Source organism: Hyla sarda, chromosome 11 (genome assembly GCF_029499605.1).
Source record: "Hyla sarda isolate aHylSar1 chromosome 11, aHylSar1.hap1, whole genome shotgun sequence".
In the NCBI taxonomy this organism is placed as follows: Eukaryota; Metazoa; Chordata; class Amphibia; order Anura; family Hylidae; genus Hyla; species Hyla sarda.
In genome coordinates, this window is record NC_079199.1 from 30,428,160 (window position 1) to 30,452,073 (window position 23,914).

The 23,914-nt window shown below is 44.7% G+C and overlaps 1 protein-coding gene across 8 annotated transcripts in view; it reads right to left on the reverse strand.

The window, feature by feature from the left end:
• RGS6 (regulator of G protein signaling 6) overlaps positions 1-23,914 on the reverse strand; it is a 536,396-nt gene that overhangs the window by 67,474 nt on the left and 445,008 nt on the right. For all 8 annotated transcript variants that reach the window (XM_056545778.1, XM_056545779.1, XM_056545773.1 and 5 more), the window contains 2 exons: positions 10,403-10,454; positions 8,081-8,145 (listed from right to left, as the gene is read on the reverse strand). In XM_056545778.1, coding sequence (XP_056401753.1) covers positions 8,081-8,145; positions 10,403-10,454 — 117 coding nt within the window. The remainder of the gene's footprint in view (positions 1-8,080; positions 8,146-10,402; positions 10,455-23,914) is intronic.

A 23,914-nucleotide genomic window follows, 5' to 3' on the forward strand; every position in this document is an offset into this window, starting at 1 on the left:
TTCACGAAGGGGAACAGAGTGGATGTTACGCCGAGCGCTCCGGGTCCCCGCTCCTCCCCGGAGCGCTCGCTTCACTCTCCCCGCGGCAGCGCTCCGGTCACGTCCTCTGACCCGGGGCGCTGCGATTCCGCTGCCAGCCGGGATGCGATTCGCGATGCGGGTAGCGCCCGCTCGCGATGCGCACCCCGGCTCCCCTACCTGACTCGCTCTCCGTCTGTTCTGTCCCGGCGCGCGCGGCCCCGCTCCCTAGGGCGCGCGCGCGCCGGGTCTCTGCGATTTAAAGGGCCACTGCGCCGCTGATTGGCGCAGTGGTTCCAATTAGTGTGTTCACCTGTGCACTTCCCTATATCACCTCACTTCCCCTGCACTCCCTTGCCGGATCTTGTTGCCTTAGTGCCAGTGAAAGCGTTCCTTGTGTGTTCCTTGTCTGTGTTTCCAGACCTTCTGCCGTTGCCCCTGACTACGATCCTTGCTGCCTGCCCCGACCTTCTGCTACGTCCGACCTTGCTTTTGCCTACTCCCTTGTACCGCGCCTATCTTCAGCAGCCAGAGAGGTGAGCCGTTGCTAGTGGATACGACCTGGTCACTACCGCCGCAGCAAGACCATCCCGCTTTGCGGCGGGCTCTGGTGAAAACCAGTAGTGGCTTAGAACCGGTCCACTAGCACGGTCCACGCCAATCCCTCTCTGGCACAGAGGATCCACTACCTGCCAGCCGGCATCGTGACAGTAGATCCGGCCATGGATCCCGCTGAAGTTCCTCTGCCAGTTGTCGCTGACCTCACCACGGTGGTCGCCCAGCAGTCACAACAGATAGCGCAACAAGGCCAACAGCTGTCTCAACTGACCGTTATGCTACAACAGTTACTACCACAGCTTCAGCAGTCATCTCCTCCGCCAGCTCCTGCACCTCCTCCGCAGCGAGTGGCCGCTCCTGGGATACGCTTATCCTTGCCGGATAAATTTGATGGGGACTCTAAGTTTTGCCGTGGCTTTCTTTCCCAATGTTCCCTGCATCTGGAGATGATGTCGGACCTGTTTCCCACTGAAAGGTCTAAGGTGGCTTTCGTAGTCAGCCTTCTGTCCGGAAAAGCCCTGTCATGGGCCACACCGCTCTGGGACCGCAATGACCCCGTCACTGCCTCTGTACACTCCTTCTTCTCGGAAATCCGAAGTGTCTTTGAGGAACCTGCCCGAGCCTCTTCTGCTGAGACTGCCCTGTTGAACCTGGTCCAGGGTAATTCTTCCGTTGGCGAGTATGCCGTACAATTCCGTACTCTTGCTTCAGAATTGTCCTGGAATAATGAGGCCCTCTGCGCGACCTTCAAAAAAGGCCTATCCAGCAACATTAAAGATGTTCTGGCCGCACGAGAAATTCCTGCTAATCTACATGAACTTATTCACCTAGCCACTCGCATTGACATGCGTTTTTCCGAAAGGCGTCAGGAACTCCGCCAAGATATGGACTCTGTTCGCACGAGGCGTTTCTTCTCCTCGGCTCCTCTCTCCTCTGGTCCCCTGCAATCTGTTCCTGTGCCTCCCGCCGTGGAGGCTATGCAGGTCGACCGGTCTCGCCTGACACCTCAAGAGAGGACACGACGCCGTATGGAGAACCTCTGCCTGTACTGTGCTAGTACCGAACACTTCCTGAGAGATTGTCCTATCCGTCCTCCCCGCCTGGAAAGACGTACGCTGACTCCGCACAAAGGTGAGACAGTCCTTGATGTCTACTCTGCTTCTCCACGTCTTACTGTGCCTGTGCGGATGTCTGCCTCTGCCTTCTCCTTCTCTACAGTGGCCTTCTTGGACTCTGGATCTGCAGGAAATTTTATTTTGGCCTCCCTCGTCAACAGGTTCAACATCCCGGTGACCAGTCTCGCCAGACCCCTCTACATCAATTGTGTAAATAATGAAAGATTGGACTGTACCATACGTTTCCGCACGGAGCCCCTTCTTATGAGCATCGGATCTCATCATGAGAGGATTGAACTTTTGGTCCTCCCCAATTGCACCTCGGAAATTCTCCTTGGACTTCCCTGGCTTCAACTTCATTCCCCTACCCTGGATTGGTCCACTGGGGAGATCAAGAGTTGGGGGTCCTCTTGTTCCAAGAACTGTCTAAAACCGGTTCCCAGTAACCCTTGCCGTAACTCTGTGGTTCCTCCAGTAACCGGTCTCCCTAAGGCCTATATGGACTTCGCGGATGTTTTCTGCAAAAAACAAGCTGAGACTCTACCTCCTCACAGGCCTTATGATTGCCCTATCGACCTCCTCCCGGGCACTACTCCACCCCGGGGCAGAATTTATCCTCTCTCTGCCCCAGAGACTCTTGCCATGTCCGAATACGTCCAGGAGAATCTAAAAAAGGGCTTTATCCGTAAATCCTCCTCTCCTGCCGGAGCCGGATTTTTCTTTGTGTCCAAAAAAGATGGTTCCCTACGTCCTTGCATTGACTACCGCGGTCTTAATAAAATCACGGTTAAAAACCGCTACCCCTTACCCCTCATCTCTGAACTCTTTGATCGCCTCCAAGGTGCCCACATCTTCACTAAATTGGACTTAAGAGGCGCCTATAACCTCATCCGCATCAGAGAGGGGGACGAGTGGAAAACGGCATTTAACACCAGAGATGGACACTTTGAGTATCTGGTCATGCCCTTTGGACTGTGCAACGCCCCTGCCGTCTTCCAAGACTTTGTCAATGAAATTTTTCGTGATCTGTTATACTCCTGTGTTGTTGTATATCTGGACGATATCCTAATTTTTTCTGCCAATCTAGAAGAACACCGCCAGCATGTCCGTATGGTTCTTCAGAGACTTCGTGACAACCAACTCTATGCCAAAATTGAGAAATGTCTGTTTGAATGCCAATCTCTTCCTTTTCTAGGATATTTGGTCTCTGGCCAGGGACTACAGATGGATCCAGACAAACTCTCTGCCGTCTTAGATTGGCCACGCCCCTCCGGACTCCGTGCTATCCAACGCTTTTTGGGGTTCGCCAATTATTACAGGCAATTTATTCCACATTTTTCTACCATTGTGGCTCCTATCGTGGCTTTAACCAAAAAAAATGCTGATCCCAAGTCCTGGCCTCCTCAAGCAGAAGACGCCTTTAAACGACTCAAGTCTGCCTTTTCTTCGGCTCCCGTCCTCTCCAGACCTGACCCTTCCAAACCCTTCCTATTGGAGGTTGATGCCTCCTCAGTGGGAGCTGGAGCTGTTCTTCTACAAAAAAACTCTTCCGGGCATGCTGTCACTTGTGGTTTTTTCTCTAGGACCTTCTCTCCAGCGGAGAGGAACTACTCCATCGGGGATCGAGAGCTTCTAGCCATTAAATTAGCACTTGAGGAATGGAGGCATCTGCTGGAGGGATCAAGTTCTCCTGTTATTATCTACACCGACCACAAGAACCTCTCCTACCTCCAGTCTGCCCAACGGCTGAATCCTCGCCAGGCCCGGTGGTCTCTGTTCTTTGCCCGATTTAATTTTGAGATTCACTTTCGTCCTGCCGATAAGAACATTAGGGCCGATGCTCTCTCTCGTTCCTCGGATGCCTCAGAAGTTGAACTCTCTCCGCAACACATCATTCCACCTGACTGCCTGATCTCCACTTCTCCTGCCTCCATCAGGCAGACTCCTCCAGGAAAGACCTTTGTTTCTCCTCGCCAACGCCTCGGAATCCTCAAATGGGGTCACTCCTCCCATCTCGCAGGTCATGCGGGTATCAAGAAATCTGTGCAACTCATCTCCCGCTTCTATTGGTGGCCGACTCTGGAGACGGATGTTGTGGACTTTGTGCGAGCCTGCACTATCTGTGCCCGGGATAAGACTCCTCGCCAGAAGCCCGCTGGTTTTCTTCATCCTCTGCCTGTCCCCGAACAGCCTTGGTCTCTGATTGGTATGGATTTTATTACTGATTTACCCCCTTCCCGTGGCAACACTGTTATTTGGGTGGTCGTTGATCGATTCTCCAAAATGGCACATTTCATCCCTCTTCCTGGTCTTCCTTCTGCGCCTCAGTTGGCTAAACAATTTTTTGTACACATTTTTCGTCTTCACGGGTTGCCTACGCAGATTGTCTCGGATAGAGGCGTCCAATTCGTGTCTAAATTCTGGAGGGCTCTCTGTAAACAACTCAAGATTAAATTAAATTTTTCTTCTGCATATCATCCCCAGTCCAATGGACAAGTAGAAAGGATTAACCAGATCTTGGGTGATTATTTGCGACATTTTGTTTCCTCCCGCCAGGATGACTGGGCAGATCTCCTCCCATGGGCCGAATTCTCGTATAACTTCAGGGTCTCTGAGTCTTCCTCCAAATCCCCATTTTTCGTGGTGTACGGCCGTCACCCTCTTCCCCCCCTCCCTACTCCCTTGCCCTCTGGTCTGCCCGCTGTGGATGAAATTTCTCGTGACCTTTCCATCATATGGAGAGAGACCCAAAATTCTCTCTTACAGGCTTCATCACGCATGAAGAAGTTCGCGGATAAGAAAAGAAGAGCTCCCCCCGTTTTTTCCCCTGGAGACAAGGTATGGCTCTCCGCTAAATATGTCCGCTTCCGTGTCCCTAGCTACAAGTTGGGACCACGCTATCTTGGTCCTTTCAAAATTTTGTGTCAAATTAATCCTGTCTCTTATAAACTTCTTCTTCCTCCCTCTCTTCGTATCCCTAATGCCTTTCACGTCTCTCTTCTCAAACCACTCATCCTCAACCGTTTTTCTCCCAAATCTGTTCCTCCCACTCCTGTTTCCGGCTCCTCGGACATCTTCTCGGTCAAAGAAATTTTAGCTGCCAAAAAGGTCAGAGGGAAAAATTTTTTTTTAGTGGACTGGGAGGGTTGTGGTCCTGAAGAGAGATCCTGGGAACCTGAGGACAACATCCTAGACAAAAGTCTGCTCCTCAGGTTCTCAGGCTCTAAGAAGAGGGGGAGACCCAAGGGGGGGGGTACTGTTACGCCGAGCGCTCCGGGTCCCCGCTCCTCCCCGGAGCGCTCGCTTCACTCTCCCCGCGGCAGCGCTCCGGTCACGTCCTCTGACCCGGGGCGCTGCGATTCCGCTGCCAGCCGGGATGCGATTCGCGATGCGGGTAGCGCCCGCTCGCGATGCGCACCCCGGCTCCCCTACCTGACTCGCTCTCCGTCTGTTCTGTCCCGGCGCGCGCGGCCCCGCTCCCTAGGGCGCGCGCGCGCCGGGTCTCTGCGATTTAAAGGGCCACTGCGCCGCTGATTGGCGCAGTGGTTCCAATTAGTGTGTTCACCTGTGCACTTCCCTATATCACCTCACTTCCCCTGCACTCCCTTGCCGGATCTTGTTGCCTTAGTGCCAGTGAAAGCGTTCCTTGTGTGTTCCTTGCCTGTGTTTCCAGACCTTCTGCCGTTGCCCCTGACTACGATCCTTGCTGCCTGCCCCGACCTTCTGCTACGTCCGACCTTGCTTTTGCCTACTCCCTTGTACCGCGCCTATCTTCAGCAGCCAGAGAGGTGAGCCGTTGCTAGTGGATACGACCTGGTCACTACCGCCGCAGCAAGACCATCCCGCTTTGCGGCGGGCTCTGGTGAAAACCAGTAGTGGCTTAGAACCGGTCCACTAGCACGGTCCACGCCAATCCCTCTCTGGCACAGAGGATCCACTACCTGCCAGCCGGCATCGTGACAGTGGAGCTTGCATCGACACTGACTGACGACGTTTCAGAGGACATGCCTCCTTTTTCAAGTATCCCTATTGTGCTACCATCACCACATTAAATAGGAAAAACAATCTCGCGAGAACTCATTTCTAGGAACGAGAATAGTAAAGTTAAAATCCTACAGTAATTAAAAGTAGAAATGACATAGTCTCTCCTACAGATACAAAACGGGTACAGTATACAGATGTATCCCCATAGATATACACTAAAGTTACAGGATTAATTTAGGCCATTGGGATTTAAAGAATTTAATGTTTCAATCCAATATACCTCGCGCTGTAACAATCTTCTTTTTACTTCAGTCTCTGCGGATCCATTACCTAGATGTGGATGTTTATAAGGAGGGGACAAGACTTGCATCCACTCTTTCTAAAAAGAGGCAGATAGAAATAATTTGCTGTCTAGAAAAAGCTGCCATGTGCCACAGACATTTAAAGGGATTCCAAAAAGTCAGTTTATAAGGGCCAGGAGAATATGCAGCTCAGAATAAGAGTATATCAAAAACAAAGAAATGCTGATTAAAAAATGTGTCGAGAGGGTATATAAAGAGAATGAAGTGAGAAGAGTAGGAGGGGAGGTACAAAAACAATTGAGACAGAGAAAAAAGAAAATGTGAAAAAATAAAAATAATGATGATTTGGTGTATTTGAGTACATATGATAAACATGCCCATTTGATTAAAAACATGCTTTTATGCTTTTTTGTCCTGTTCTAATTGTTCCAGCATTATAAAAAGTGATCACATTGTACACCCCCTATATGGGACTAGGTTTCACATCAGGGGTTGCTACAGTTGTGAGACGAAACAAGTAGTTTACCTATTAAAATGCCCTTGTGGCAGAATTTATTTAGGCCAAACGATGCGCTGTGTGAAATTTCGGATTGGCAAGCATCGCTCGGTAATCCGGAATGCACTCGCTAAAGCATCTAAAAAAACGGATACATTTGAAGAAATCAATAAGTATGGTGAGACCGGGGTGGCCAAAAACACAGAATAAGTGAACTTAGATGGATGGTCATAGAAGAAGTACAGGGATCGACAAAGAATGAAGTAAAAAAAAGATTGTTACAGCGCAAGGTATATTGGATTGAAACATTAAATTCTTTAAATCCCAATGGCCTAAATGAATCCTGTAACTTTAGTGTATATCTATGAGGATACATCTGTATACTGTACCTGTTTTGTATCTGTAGGAGAGACTTCGTCATTTCTACTTTTACTTTTACTTTTAAGTAGGATTTTAACTTTACTATTCTCGTTCCTAGAAATGAGTTCTCGCGAGATTGTTTTTCCTATTTAATGTGGTGATGGGAGCACGATAGGGATACTTGAAAAAGGAGGCATGTCCTCTGAAACATTGTCAGTCAGTGTCGATGCAAGCTCCACTCTGTTCCCCTTCGTGAAAGGAAGGATCTTCGGCCAGAGGAGGCCCTGAACATGGGCTGAAAATTTCCAGCTATAAGAAGAGTGTCTAGCGTGTCCGAGAAGGTGCACCTGGGGTGATATATTTTCCTGTACTACTATTTTTTGTACTATGAAAATGGAATTGTGGATTTAAATTATTCACTAAAGCAAATTAAGAAAAAGAAGTTGATTATGTGTTGCGTTCAGTTCTTTATACATATGTTCTGCCAATCTGCTGAACAATAAATTATTATTTATAAATATTAGTGCTTGCTATAGCTGTTCTCCCCATAAGAAAATTTCTTCATAGACAGCTATTTGTGTAGCGTGGTTTTCAAGGATAATACTGTCCTACGCTATTAGCATAGGTCGGCAAAGTGCTTAATAAGCGGGTTGCTTGGAAAGGGTGTCCCAAAAATAGGGTAACTAGCTTATTATGCACTTGATAGCCTAAACTAAGAACGTAGGTCAGCATGGTCCTTGCAAACCACACTACACTATTTGCAGAGCTGAGGGCCTCCAGGACTGCAGATGCGCCCATAGACTTAATGCTGACCTCCACAACTAAGTGGAGATGAGCATCAGAAGCACTCATGTTAAGGCAAACCTTGTACTGACTAAATCGGCACTGTAAAGATTAGGTGGGGCAGGAGACTGGGTAAATGGCCAAGGTGGGAATACCCCTTTAATCCTCCACCGTGTACAAGCATGGGTACATAACCACATGTGAATCATGGTAAAACTGCAGGATTATGCAACTCACAACACAACTTAAAAGTTTCTCATTAGAGGTTAATAATTAATTACAGTAATTTAGCATACATTGCAACAAAATACAATAATCCAAAATGACATGCTTTACATTTGAATGATGTAATTTATGTCCTGCATGTTTTGCACTTAAAGAACGATCCAACTAAAGTACAAATTACATTGGAAAAAACATTCTGCTTCCTTTTTAACTACATGCTATAATCTTGGTATACCTACGGCTTCATAATCTGCTAACTCCAATCTTGCTTTGTTCTGCATGGTCCTCTTGCATAGATAGATAGCTATAAAAAGACATGAAAAGTCCAAGTAAATACAGTAAATGAACGTTGATACACTGAATGGTTAAGAGCATTGCTGAGTCCAATCCATGCTAAATTTAGACTCTGGCACAAGTCTCTTTCGACCTGGATTATAAGTACTATACAGGTACACAGTGTTGGCAAAATCTATAGATTAGCCTAACTTTCTCAAAAATTAGTTGTATGATATTTCAAATGCTTGTCAAAGCTACAAAATACAAATACTACTTTCTGACCAAAAACTTTTACAAACAAAATGTCCAATTCGAGTCTGTGCAAATGAAGCAACTAAGAGAACTTTAAAGGTGTATTCCGGGCAAAAACATTTTATCCCCTATCCAAAGGATAGGGGATAAGATGTCTGATCGCGGGGGGCCTGCTGCTGAGACTCCCTGCGATCTCCCTGCAGCACCTGCATTCCAGTCCCGTCCCCAGTCCCGGAAACCCAGAGGTTTCCCAAACTGGAGACGCAGCTCCTGCATAGAATGCGGGTGCTGCAGGGAGATCGCTGGGGGTCCCAGCGGCGGGCCCCCCGCGATCAGACATCTTATCCCCTATCCTTTGGATAGGGGATAAAATGTTTTTGCCAGGAATACCCCTTTAAATATTGGTCAAGGAGATAGTGATGTTCAAGGAGATGTGATAGTGAAGCTATGCTTTCAGCTTTAACTAGATTACAGTAATAGTAATGTAAACCAATGGGTTGAAAAGTAGCAGATGGCACTAGAAAGGGGACACATAAACCATTTAGGTATATCTGGCACCCAAATAATTAATTCTACTGACACCCTAAAAAAGGAAATAGGTGCTATTGATTAGGTTACAACTAAAAAGTTGTAAAAAACTTGATTTTACGCTCAAATATATTGCCAGGCAGTAGGGTTTCATTGTCCTACACAATACAGGATACCCATTGATATTATTAAGTATGTCACAGCTTAGCTTGGTGTACTGCAATGCACTGTGTGTTCTGACAACTTTCTATCATTGTCAGCATTAACTTTATTTTAACTTTATTTCATGCTTTCACTCTCAAAGCACTTTAATAAGCCTTGGGGGGACCCTTGAACTTACTGCTTGTTCACCAGTCGGCCTTTCTAGGATTACTTTAAAAAATTACTCACTGCTAGTACTGCCAATTTCCTTAAAGATACTCAGAAAGGAAGTGCGGTAGAAAGTCCGAAATAACCCAACATGGTCATTCTGATACTATAAGGCTCTTTTCCAAGACCAAGGAGATTATGTAGGACACCTTGAGAAATTGATAGGCCCACAGCTCAAAGTGTATGGTACACTGGTTATCAAAAGACTTTAGGATCCCTGTGGTATCATGAAGTTTCTGGAAGATTAGGCATAGGCTAGGTGATCACAAATAATGCCTGCTTGTCCATGGAAGCCACAGAAGGAACTGAGGCAAATGCCTATAGATTCTTCAGATGTCTGAAAAATCTCCAAAAGAGCCTAAATTATAACTAGCGGGCAGGGGCCTTACTATGCCTCTTGATTGGCAAGTTCACAAACCTTCATAGACAGTGGAATAGATGCAACTGAACTGTTAAAATCCCAATATCTGTCCCAAATTATGTGCTAAATATGGCTGTATTTTGGCATGTAAACAGCAAAAAGTTTTCAATAACCTTCACTGGGAAAATATGTCAATTTTTTTGGTCATTTTTAAGCCCTAAAATGACAAATCCAAAACTGTATGTGTACATAGCCTCACAGTTACATACCAGAGATGTGGATTCTCTAACTGTTTGGTTGTCTGTAAGGGCAGCTTGCTGGGATGCAGTGTTAGAATTGGGCAAGGTGATCAGTACATTGGCCTGGGCTTTAAAAGTGTTTTAGAGTTAGAGTACACTGTGCTCAGGAATGCATGGGAATGATGTTCCTGGACTTCCTCCACAGAAGGAACACTGCTCCCATTAGCAGGAGTCCTGCAGGACCAGCCCTTGAGTGGAAATTTTGTGTGAGTTCTCACAATTTTTTCCCCCCTAGGACTTGACCCCTGACTGTGCTTATAAGTATCTTTAATGACATCAATTATTTACAGCGTCCCAAAAGTGGATTTATATTTTACTTATATCAGTGTCAGAATTTGTGAAAAATTATTACGGTAATTTAAATCACATTTTCGGCATTTACCATTCAGCATCACTTTTACTTCTAGTTTGTAATCTAATAACCTATTTGCAAAAAGAGTAAATATTCAATGCTTATGCTTCACAGTAATACCTACCATAGTCTGTGTTTTCTGGTTCCCAGCAATTTGAAGGCCAGAAATATGGAGCCTAGAAAGGACAGAGAATTGAAATAATGGCCTTACAAAGTATGTATACGGTACATTCTCCATGTCAAGGTAACATGACATCAGGTTTCCATGGGTGACACTACCACGTCATTGTGCGTGGCTAATACAGCTGACAGTGCTTTGCTGCATCTTTGCATCTTTAGTTTTCATTAAGTTTATAAGTTCGGATGTTTTGTGATGGTGAATATATTATAAGAATAAAGGCCAAGATGAAGGGACAGAGACACATATTATGTAGATCGGGGAACAGGGTTGTATTTTGTAAATGCATCTACTTGGGCTTGTCTGCAGTGGTAGAAATCAATGCTTTCTGGCTAAATTCAGTATAATTTAGTATAACTGATATCCTTTTAACTCTGTTTTTATTGATTTTTGTGGCATAACAGCAGAACAGTAAGGTACATGGGACATGGGTAAGGTACTAAAAGAGATCAGATCACCCATAATGTGTAAGCGTGAAATAACACACTGAAGAAAAAATTTATTGCAAAAGTATATAGGCTATAATTCATGGTACAGTAAGGCACAAACGTTGCAATAGGAAAACAAACTGTAGTGTATAATATAGCCAGCCCTGTTGTAATGAATGCAAATAAACCTTCTACAGTAATGACCCATATTCACCCCAGAGAGCTGATATATGCTTATTTATAAATATTAAATTACATTTTGTTGTATGGCAGTCTCTTGTAATATTGAAGATTTAGGGTTAAGACGTTTAGTGCTTCTTTTCTGTGTAGTAAAGTCTCCAACAAAGTCGCAAACAGCTATGTTGCATACTATTTTGCAATGTTTCAGCTAGGACTGAAACAACTAATCAATTAATTGGCGACTAATCAATAATAAAAATAGTTGTCAACTATTTTCATAATCGATTGATCAATTAGTTGGTCAACCAATTTCTAAAGTTTACAAACACTTAGCAATTATCACTATGTATATATACAACTGTGGTCCTCGGCAGCCTGTTTAGTGAAGAGGGGGCCCAGCACACACCATCTTCTGCTTCCTGCAGTTCCTTTCTGCATCTATCGTTTGATCCCGGTTGTCAGGCTCGGTGCTAAAGGCCAGACTCGCAATTGTTGCAGAGAGAAGATGCAGGATATGTAAGATTATGTGTCCTGGCCCCCTCTTCACTAAATAGGCTGCTTTTCACGTAGAATGGGCAACCATGGAATGCGCTGCCCCTCCTACCAGGCCACAGGTATGAAACAGGGAGGAGCTATAGTCCTCAAAAGAAAGAAAATTATATTTAAAAGAACTATTACATGTATTTAAATATAATAAAAAGTTCCACATTAGCAAAGCTCAGCATCTAGCTAACCACAATCCATCCCTTACCTAAACATACAGAAGACCTTCATTCCGATCCCCTCCCCGCCCTAATCTAACTGACAATTTATCTTCTTCTCCACTATGGTTATTTTTTATCTGATCAGTCGATTAATCGAAACAATAATCAGCCAACTAATTGATCATAAAAATAATCCTCAGTGGCGGCCCTAGTTTCAGCTTTAGTTAATTTTCACAATATAACTTGCTTGTACACTTTTTCCATTTTCAGTTTGTAGTAATAACTGATTCATGAAATGGGACCTTTCTAAATAAGTCACAAATCGGTACGCAAACCTCAAAAAGGTCCCAAATTTATGCCAGCTCAGACATGGCTTAGCTTTTTGGTGAGTGTAAAAAAGTTGCCCCAGGATAAAAAGTCCCAAAATTTAGCAAAAGTAAATAACAGAAAATGATACTGAAGTGAAATTTCTGTGCTGTGAACAATAGACCAGTGTTTTCTAATCCGGGTGCCTCCAGCTGTTGCAAAACTACAATTTTTTGCAGAATGATCTCCCTCCCACCCAGCGGTCGCTCCACCTATTGAAGCAGACAGGCTCCTTTGAACACCTAACTAGTGATGTAATGTCTCTGGCCGCACTGCGCCCTGGGAAAACCTTAGACAACACTCATTTTGTATGCTGTTAAAAATAAACATTGGGGAAAAGATCACATAAGAATTGAGAGATCCCCATCAACCACAAGTAGTAGCATAGTCAAATAAAAAAAAATCCTGGAATACCACTTTAACTGAAAGTAAAACATCTCTAATCAATCTTTATAAGATACAATTCTGGGTGATGTGCCCCTTCTTCAGGTTCAGGAGAGATAGTCACTTAAAACCCTGGAACTTGTCAAATAGGAATTTTTATTCAATTGCTGCTATCTAATTTCTGAACCTTTGGAGTTTGGCTACACTAAAGCCATGTTCAAACAATGTAATTTCCGTGTGGAATTCTGCACAAGAATTCCATGCGGACATTCTGCTGCAGCAGAGTCCTATTGAGTTCAATGGGATTCTGCTGTGCTGTGCACACGGCGGAATTTCCGCAGCAGATGTTCTTCCTGTGGAAATCACGATTCTGGAGTCCGCAGAAAGAATAGACATGTCTGTTCTTTCTGCGGAGTCTGCACAGAAATACATTGTCAAATATGAGACAGTCAATTTCCAAGCAGTCCTAGTGCCGGCATGTTCTGCCGGCGCTCAGCTGTCAGTTGAATGTCCACACAGAGATTTTTTTGTGCAGACTTTCCATTGTCTGAACATAGCTTGAGGTTTTATTTTCCACAACAAATTTAAGCTACATCCATCACAGGAATTTTATGGCAATTTGGCAATCAGGGAAGACCACTGCAACACCAGTTATCTTCTAATATTGTTATTAAGTGTTGTGCCTTCAGCACAACCATACAAGGTAAGTCTCTAAGCTGGTGCTTGCTGCAACATTTTTCAACTAGCACTTATCTGTATCCAAAATAGCAACTTTATGCGCCACTACATGGTATTTCTGAAAAACATTCCATGCTCACAATGGTGGTAATGGTGTAATGAGGGCTTATTGATAGTAATGGACATGAGTCAATTGGCTACCTTGAGAAAGGTAATGCTCTTTTTAATATAACCTATCGTTTGCTGGGATGGCAGCTGACCAAAATGACTATTTTAAGGTCGTTTTTTGCAAAATGTTGTTCAACTTCTATGGCAATGTCTGACACAAATGACAAAAATGATAAGAGGAAAAACAGAATGTTTTTGCACACATTTTTTGCTGCATTTATATTTGTGGGATACAACAAAAGGCTGTTTATGGTTTTTGATGCTTCAAATCTCTGAAAGTTCTTCTATAGGAATTTTCATACTAAAATGTCCCTTCACATATATCTGGATGTTGCTGCTCCATTTTTATAGATAACTTTAAGGCTAGGTTCACACTGTGGAATTTCTGGGCAGAATTTCTGCCGGAGATCGAGCCAGCGGCACTAGGACCGCGATGACTACATTGCTGTCCCCATAGATGGCAATGCATTTATGAGCAGATCTTCCAAAAGATCCACCCAGAAATGCATTGCAATCTATGGGGGCAGCAATGCAGTCTGCTGGGTCTTAGCGCCGCTGGCTCGATCTCCAGCAGAAATTCCGCAGTGTGAACCCAGCCTAACTCTCAATAAAAAAGTTCCTGCATTTGGGGTCTGGTGAAGTTTTGAAAACTGTAGATTGTTGCATTTTTGGCACCAGATGACGGTGTTGGATAGACCAATGTATTAGGAGGGTTTCTTAGTTATGTATGATTTTCTTAGTATACTTCTACACTTAGTTTAGAATGCTAGTATATCATGGCTATTGGTTCTCCTTTGAGAGGGGGTCTTTATCAATCATCAGAACTGTTGTGGGGGCTGACCCATTTCCAACTCTTGAGGTATTCAGAGGCTGTTATTTGCTTTTATTTGGCTGAAAAATGCCAGTTGGAAGCCCTGCCACGAGAGGCAACATGTGGCTGCAGGCTGCACACATCAATGACCTGTTAGTGTCCCTCCTATCACTACTAGGGGTCACCAATTGTTGTATGTGATGGCTCCCCAGATCATCACGCCAGCAGTTTGGGTAGTGTGTCACTCCACAGCAAAAGCAGAATTAAAGCATTCACCATGACACTCGAACCTGACCATCGTTGAATCCCAAACTCGATTTGTCGCTAAAGACGATACAGTTCCAGTCCATAGCAATCCACATTTCTTGTTTACGACACCACTGCAAATGAAGGGGTTAGAGGCTGGCTGCCAATGGCCGGACATGTATTTGCTGCTGTAACACCAAATTTTCTTCTGCTGTCAACTGAGCAAAATGTCTTTGAAAGCATTTTAGAGGCATATCTAGCAGTCTATGATCTCTCACCAAGTGGTACCCTATCCAAAAGTAGCCTTTGAGAGCAGTGAGGAAAGCACTTTTATGACATCTTGAGACCTGGAGTCTAATTAGACCACCCCTGTAATCAATTGCATAACTGCCTGAGACATAAATGTATGCCAAGTTTTGCAGCAATCCTACTTGGGTGCTTGAAGAAAAACTGTCAGCCTGTTCACCCACACTAAACCCAATACACTGGGTTATAGTGTGGGTGAACAGGAGTACAACGAGGGGTCACTTACTTAAATATGTCCTGTAGGTCCTGAGATATGTGCCCAAGAAAATCCTCTGCTGAATTTAGTGAATCATGTGCAGGTGGCAGGGCTTTGCCTGCTCAATTTACATATTCATTGACCGTCACTCCACTCCTGCGTGCGATTTACTGAATTCAGCACATTTAAAGGGGTACTCCGCTGCCCCAGTGTTCAGAACATTTTGTGGGGGTCGTGATGTTGTGACCACACCCCTCGTGATATCACAGCCATGCCCCTTAATGCGCATGAAGTCACGGCCATGGCCCTTAACGCAAGTCTATGGGAAGGGGCGTCTAAGGGGCGTCTATGGGAAGACTTGCATTGAGGGGGCATGAAGTGACATCACGAGGGGGCGTGGCCGTGACATCATGACCCCAGCCGACCACACCCAGAATTCTACATGAACGCTGGGTGCTGCACAGAGATTGCGGGGGACCAAGCTGCAGGAACCCAGTGATCAGACATCTTATCCCCTATCCAAAGCATAGGGGATAAGATGTCTAGCGGCGGAGTACCCCTTTAAAGGGGTTCTCCGGTGCTTACACATCTTATCCCCTATCCAAAGGATAGGGGATAAGATGCCTGATCGCGGGAGTCCCGCAGCTGGGGACGCCCGGGATCATGCACGCGGCACCCCGTTTGTAATCAGTCCCCGGAGCGTGTTCGCTCCGAGTCTGATTACCGGCGACCACAGGGCCTACGGCGTGTGACGTCACGCCTCCGTCCTTCAATGCAAGCCTATGGGAGGGGGCGTGATAGCTATCACGCCCCCTCCCATAGGCTTGCATTGAGGGGCGGAGCATGATGTCACACGGGGCGGAGGCGTGACGTCACACTGACCATAATCAGACCCGGAGCGAACACGCTCCGGGGACTGATTGCAAACGAGGTGCCGCGTGCATGATCCCGGGCGTTCCCAGCTGCGGGACTCCAGCGATCAGGCATCTTATCCCCTATCCTTTGGATAGGGGATAAGATGTGTAAGCACCGGAGTACCCCTTTAAGTAAGTGACCCCTCATTGGACAGTTTTCCTTTAATATTTTTTGTCAATGAGTTAATATCTCTTTTAACTGTCTGTAATTACATTTGGTGACTAAGTTTGTATACGTTTTTCACTAACTTTGTGGTGGGGTGGACATTTTTGTAGGTAGAGAAACTGTTGTTGTATTCATATCTATTACGTAAAGGGCCCTTCTAATTTTATAGAAAAATTTTGTAGGTACCAGGCATGTTGTGGAAAGAATAACTGCATACTATCTTCTGCATTGTCATGTTTACTGAAAGTCAACTATAGTTTTTTTCCAGTAACCTTAAATGTGCATAAATAAATAAAAATGCACACAAAAAAACATAGTCCTAGGGGGTAGAGAATGGCTGGGATGCCATGGTGTGACAGACGTCCCGGTTATTGAGAAAGCTGCTGCCCTTGTCTGACCCCTGCTTACTTGCAGGCTAATTAGATGAGGCAGACAATGCAATGCTGGAATATTAATGCTCCTTTATGAAATGTGCAGGCAGCAATGTTATGAGTCCACGCTAATAATTCATGTATGCATTAGTTTTAAAAGCTTAAAAGCAAATTGTTATGTTTTTGATTTAATCATAATGACTCAATAAGCATCCGTGTAACATTAGGATACTTTAACTTGTTATTTTCCCATTAAGTGGTAGGTGAGCATTTAGTACCCTTCTTGATCAGAAGCTAAAAAAAATAATAAACATGGGAATCTTCTATATGAGAATGGAAAGACATTCAAACCTTAGGTCTCCTTTCCAGGCTACAAAAATGTATTTGACAAGCCTGAACAAACCCTAGGTAACAGGTAGCCAAATATACATAGAAATTCAGCAGTACCATGCTGTTTTAGATGGTTTCTACTGATGTTTTTGGAAGTTCTTATTATCTGGCCATTATATTATTAAAACAGTTTTTAATTATTAAATTTATTACAAGATTTAAACTAAGTAGCATGAACCAACTGGCTTCTGATGTCTGAAATAAATGACAACATACAAAAAATATGGTTTAGACCTGAAGCTGTCATGTTTTCTGACTACCTAGTCATTCTTGGCTTCCATTGGATGATTTAGGGTTAACATACAATGTGTGGTGGCCCAGTACAGGAGTACCTGGGAGGAGCTAGCTCACTCTCTTGATTCCAGTTAAGTCTTTGCTGAGCTACAGTGCAGTCAAGTCCTAGGTGTGTGTCTGGAGTCCAGAGGAGGCCTAAAGTCTGTCAAGCAGCCACAAGTCTACAAGTCCACTACCCCCAGGTCCAAGTCAGAGCTGGTAAGCAACTGTGGTGTCCCGGCACCGTATTTGATACTGTGCCTTGGTGGGGGGTTCCCAATGTCAGAGTCCCTAGGACTGTGGGGATCCACTTCCCTAGTTAGCCCCTAGTCACCCCTTAGTAAGTTAATATTTATAAAAATTATCATTGTAAATATGTATATTGCATTACTCACTTGTTTGGCGTCCCAGGACCTTAGGTCATGTGACCCGTTACTCAGAACTCTATGGTATGTTGCAGGACCTTAGGTGGTTCTTGTGTCACGTGTTCACCCACAATGCCATGTAACGGTGAGTGACAGTTGTTATGGACAATCCAAAACGGCTCAGCCCCTGCCCATATAAGGAAGCTGTGGCCATTATTCTCTCTCTTGGGTTGCTGTCACTAAATGAGGTAGGACCTCCGCAACTTTCAAGTACGTTTACTAGGCCAAAGCCTTGCGGCCTCGGCCTATACCAAAGCTGTTGTACTTCTTCAATTTCCCGCCATCCTCCACTGGACCTAAATGCACCCCTAAATCCAGCGGATCTATGCTACGGAATCTTTTAAAAGCTAAATTGAGCTTATCTGATCCCAACCAACTGTCAATCGCTGCTCAGCTGTAAATAGACTTTGTTATCTGGACTGTTATTGATATTGCCTGCTACAGAAAATCTTCAGTAAAAGTTCTGGCAAGTTTTCAGTTAAACAGTGATTGTGGATAATCCGTTTATTACACACTCACCTATCGCTCTTGGGAAAGGTGGCGATAGATCCAGCACCATTACAGTATTTAACCCTCACCCTGGCGTCACGAGTGACAAGGGTTAACAGCGTCCTTTATTATTCAGAACAGCAACACCCCCAGCTACCCTACAACCCCCAAGGCGTACCACACAACAAACAGGGTATAGTCAGTCAAGTCAAAGTCAACCTGTCTTCAGTCAGCGTGGCCTGCATCAGAATTGTCCCAGTCCACTACAAGTCCCAGCAAGCCCTAAGGTCTCTGAAGTCACTGGTCACCTCCATGGGCCTGGCTAAGCTGAATAGACTATTCCATCTGTCTAATTCAGTAAAGCTACCCTTGTTACATAACTTGGCTTCGGAGTAATTATTGTCCCTGTGCCTAGCCCTGGATCCAGTGGTATACCTTCGGGTGGTATTGAGGATAAACCACGCCCTGGCATCACGAATACAAGGGGTTAATGCCATCTGCCCCTAGGGTAATTCCATCTGCCCTGCATCACACCCTCTACCACAAATGGCCCTCATTTACTAAGCTAAAACCCACTATTTTTTGTCCGGTGTTTCCAAGTTATTATTGTGCATAGTGTCTGAGACCTGTCTCAGACAGCAGTGTTTATTTAGTAACATGATCCCAACTCTTTTTTGTCAGGTTTTGCGCCCAAATTGTGTCGCATGTTCAAAGTTTACAAGAAAAACCTGAAAAGCGGCGTGGTCACTGGGGAAAGTGGGCGTGGTCCTGGTAAAAGGGGCGTGTCCCCAACAGTTTTGAAAAAACCTCCCAACATATTTACTAAGGTTTCCACAGAAAATGTGGTGGATTTGAGCTGAGGAAAACCCTACAGGTCAGAACAGTTAAAAAAGCAAAACATAGGGAAAAGTAAAAAATGTAGGGAAACCTTAGTAAATACCTTGGGAAAATGCCTGGCGGAAATCAAAACCCACAAAGAAAACTACACAACACTCTTAGTAAATAAACCCATTTGCACAACAGCGTGCACCAGGAAAATCCGACATAGCATTGCGAAAAGACGGAAAGGGGCGTGGTCTGTCCCCAGAGTAAATAGAGAGGAATCCTGCAAGTCTAAAACAACATTTCCCACTAGTAAAAACCCAACACTCTTAGTAAATGAGGGCCAATGAGTCATTTTAAAACTAGAAAGGCAACATCTAGCTACAGATTCAGTTCATCCCCAGGAGATCATTGCCATGTTTGATGTCACAGAGTAGACCATTGTTATCTTTTATCATTTATTTTAATTAAACATACTATATAACTAATATAACACACGGTTTCTCCTTAAAGGAGATGTCCGGTGGGGACTTTTCCTATTCCATCCTGCCCGGGCTGCAACAAAAGAGAAAACAAACTTTCATTTATCTTCCTACGTTCCCCCGGAGCTCCGCAACAGCTGATCCGTCGGCCGGGCTGTCTACTTCTTACTTCCCTTAGACCGTTACATCACACTGCACTTTAGCCTATCACCGACCGAGGCGGTACATCGCTGCGGCCAGTGATAGGCTGAAGCGCCGTGTGACGTAGCAGGCTAAGGAAAGTAGGTAGTAGACAGCCCGGCTGACCGATCAGCTGTTGCGGAACTCCAGGGGAACGTAGGAAGATAAGTGAAAGTTTGTTTTCTCTTTTTTTGCAGCCCGGGCAGGATGGAATAGGAGAAGTCCGCACTGGATATCTCCTTTAAAAACAAAATGCTACTTACTATTAATGACAACTGCAAGCTAGAAAATCCTCAACCCCTTTGAGTGTCTTTAGTACAGCACCCTTTTTTTGTTATGCCGTGCTGCAGTTGTGATGTATATCCAGACACCAGTCCTGGCAGTATTCCTGAGGTATCTTAGACCACTGTTCATGGCTATTGATCTCTAGTTTTTTTTTATATTTTTGGGTTTGTGTGCTGCAACTGCCTTCTTTAAATACCACCAAAAACTTTCTATGCCACTCCAGCATCTTCCAGGACTACTTCTGAAACAAAGCCTTGAAGGACTTTGAGGTACATTTGGAATCATTGTCCTGTTGGAAGTTCCAATGACGCTGAAGCTTTAGTTTCCTTGAAGAATGCATGACATGTTCTCCTAGAATTTCCTGATACTTCACCTATCTTGCCCTCCACATGCTGCAAGTTATTGTGCCATAGGATGAAAAGCAGCCCAGGAGCATCACCGAGCCATTGCCATGCTTCAATGTAGACAGGCTGTTCTTTTCAGGGTGTGCATCTCTCTTTCTCCTTCAGGATCCAGGATCCATAGCCAAACTGATCCATAGGCCCCATTATTTCAGTTTTGTTTCATCACTCCACAAAACAGAATTCCAAAACATGTGTGGCTAATTTATATGCTTTTCTTGTGCTTTTGGGTCAGTAGAGTTTGGACTTGAAGACATTCAGGGAGGAATTTATGAAACTCTGTGCCAGCCACAGATTGGTAAAAAGTCACCTGGTTTGCACAAAAATGTGCAACTTTTTACAGATCTGTGCCATGTTTGCGAAGTGGGTAGGGCTAAGCAATGAGGAGCATGATTTTGTGCAAAGGGGGCCGCCCCTGTGCTGAACTTAGTACAATATATGCATGCTAGCTCGCAGCTGGTATAGGTTTCTAAGGCACTCTGCTACCTAATGTGGGGAAACTGCTACCTAATGTGGGGAAACTGCTAACTAATGTGGGGAAACTGCTAACTTATGTGGGGAAACTGCTACCTTATGTGGGGAATCTATGGTACTTAATGTGGGGAAATTATGCAACCTAATTTGGGGAAACTATGCTGTCTAATGTGGGGAAACGGCTACCTAAGGTGGGGAAACTGCTACCTAATGTGAGGAATCTATGCTACCTATTGTAGGAAAACTGCTACCTAATGTGGGAAATCTATGGTACCTAATGTAGGGAATCAATGCTACCTAATGTGGGAAAACTGCTACCTAATGTGGGGAATCTATGCTACCTAATGTGGGGAATCTATGCTACCTAATGTGGGAAACTGCTACCTAATGTGGGGAAACTGCTACCCAATGTGGGGAAACTATGCTACCTAATGTGGGGAAACTATGCTACCTAATGTGGGGAATCTATGCAACCTAATGTGGGGAAACTGCTACTTAATGTGGGGAAACTGCTACTTAATGTGGGGAAACTATGCTACCTAATTTGGGGAAACTATGCTACCTAATTTGGGGAAACTGCTTCCTAATGTGGGGAAACTATGCTACTAAATGTGGGGAAACTATGCTACTAAATGTGGGCAAACTATGCTACCTAATGTGGGGGAACTGCTGCCTAATGTGGGGAATCTATGCTACCTAATGTGGGGAAACTGCTACCTAATGTGGGGAATCTATGCAACCTAATGTGGGGAAACTGCTACTTAATGTGGGGAAACTGCTACTTAATGTGGGGAAACTATGCTACCTAATTTGGGGAAACTATGCTACCTAATTTGGGGAAACTGCTTCCTAATGTGGGGAAACTATGCTACTAAATGTGGGGAAACTATGCTACTAAATGTGGGCAAACTATGCTACCTAATGTGGGGGAACTGCTGCCTAATGTGGGGAATCTATGCTACCTAATGTGGGGAAACTGCTACCTAATGTGGGGAATCTATGCTACCTAATGTAGGGAAACTATGCTGCCTACCTAATGTGGGGAAACTATGCTGCCTACCTAATGTGGTGGAACTATGCTGCCTACCTAATGCGGGGGAACTATGCTGACTACATTGACCCACATGGTGAAGAGGTGAGGTGGGCCATCTTATGTCCCTCTGTAGATGTAGGAAAACTACTACTCTCAGCATGCCCAGACTGGGCTTGCTGGGAGTTGTATTTTTGCAACAACTAGAGGCACCTAGGTAAAAAAAAAAAACACTGCATTGAAAGGCTTCCAAGACAGTGTTTCACAACCAGGGTGCCTCCAGGTGTTGCAAAACTACAACCCCCAGCATGCCCAGACAGCAGTTTTGCAACAGCTTGAGGTACAGTCGTTGGGGAACGCTGCCTTAGTTATAGTTTTGCAACAGCTGAAGGCACCCTGGTTGGGAAACACTCACCTACTGTCATACTGGGCTACCTAACTTATCTACATACATGCCTACCTAACTGCCTAGCTACATACTTGACTTACTACCTACTTACCTAAAAAAAAACTGGCTACCTATCTATCTGGCCTGTTTCCTACATACATACCTGATTACTTGGCTACCTATGTGCCCATTTTTACTGAGTGGGACACCAAGGGGGCATATTTTATAGTGTGGAGGCCTATAGATGGGGAGATTGTGTAGAGGAGGCTGGTAGAGCCATTGTGGAGTCATCTCCAAGATCTCTCTCCAATGCCTATGCTCAACAGGACCATTCCCACTTCTCTTTACTGATGTTGGGGTGTTCATACATATCCAGTAGAGAGAAATATAAGGTAAAAATTACCTCTGCAGAAGAGGATTCTGAAGCTATTTGGGCAGCCACTAACTTCTAAGACAACGCCAACCTCTCCAAACCCAGGTGAGCTTGATAAGTCATGATGTAATTGTAAATAAATGTGAAACATAGGTTGAGGATGAGGAAACTGATATCTCAGTTAATTAAAGCTCAAAGACATTTTCAAGGAAAAGACGTGACACCCTCCGAAGGCCCACTCTCTGCCAATTCTGGAAACCAGATAAAAAAAATAGGTTAGGAAGCCTCTGGGAATCCTGAAGGGCCCTAACTTTCTACCACAGTTTATGCATCAGAATAAGTGAGGGGCAACCAGCCCCTATGGTTCTAAACTTATGCATGTCCAAGGACTCATAGAGAAAAGAAGTAGTAAAATAGTTCTGCAACAGACAGGCCGATGGACCAACAGAGTCTGTATCCCACTCCCTAAGATGCTGTAACAGTGGTAGCCATGATATGGTAAGATACAGAGATAAACAAGGGTAACGTTATGCCCATCAGGGCTGAGAAAGAGCATGAGAATGCAGTTAGACATAAAAAAAATGGGTAAGAGCTCATTTAATTACAGAATCAATCTGCAAAAGAAATAGATGAACCATTCTCAAAAAGGACACTAGATGGCAGCAGAGTATAACAAAAACCCCAAACAGATAATAAGGCACATTTGGTACATAACAGTGCAATATTGTAAAAAAAAAAAAAAACAATGACAAACAAACATTAGTGCCTGCACCATCACATAGTACAGGGACAGGCACCAGTTCTCCATACAGCCATAGGGAGGTAAAGGCTAGGCTGTGACTTTTGGGCACAGCCATACAGAATCAGAAGACACATCACTTAAAGGGGTTATCCAGGAAAAATTTTTTTTTTATATATCAACTGGCTCCAGAAAGTTAAACAGATTTGTAAATTATCAACTTGGAAATGTAGGGAGAGCACACATGGGGGAACTATATCACCTGATGGCGTCTGCAGCAAGGTCTGCGGTGACCTCCAATAACAGTCTGCTGAGGGGTGCACGTACGAGAGAATAACAATAGAAAACGTAGGTGCACTCACCGCAAGGTAACGACTGTCGCATCTCGGTGTCCGGTATCGGGTAGCCGGGTCACCTCTTAGCGCCACCTTACACCAGCGCCGAATGCCGTGACCCGGCTACCCGATACCGGACAGCGAGATGCGACAGTCGTTACCTTGCGGTGAGTGCACCTACGTTTTCTATTGTTGTTCTCTCAGATTTCTAAATTTCTTCTATTAAAAAATCTTAATCCTTTCAGTACTTATGAGCTGCTGAAGTTGAATCGTTCTTTTCTGTCTATGTGCTCTCTGATGACACCTGTCTCGGGAGCTGTCCAGAGTAGAAGCAAATTCCCATAGGAACTGCACAAAGCAGAACAGGTATGCTATGGGGATTTGCTTCTACGCTGGACAGCTCCCGAGACACGTGTCAGCAGAGAGCACATTCAATTTCAGCAGCTGATAATTA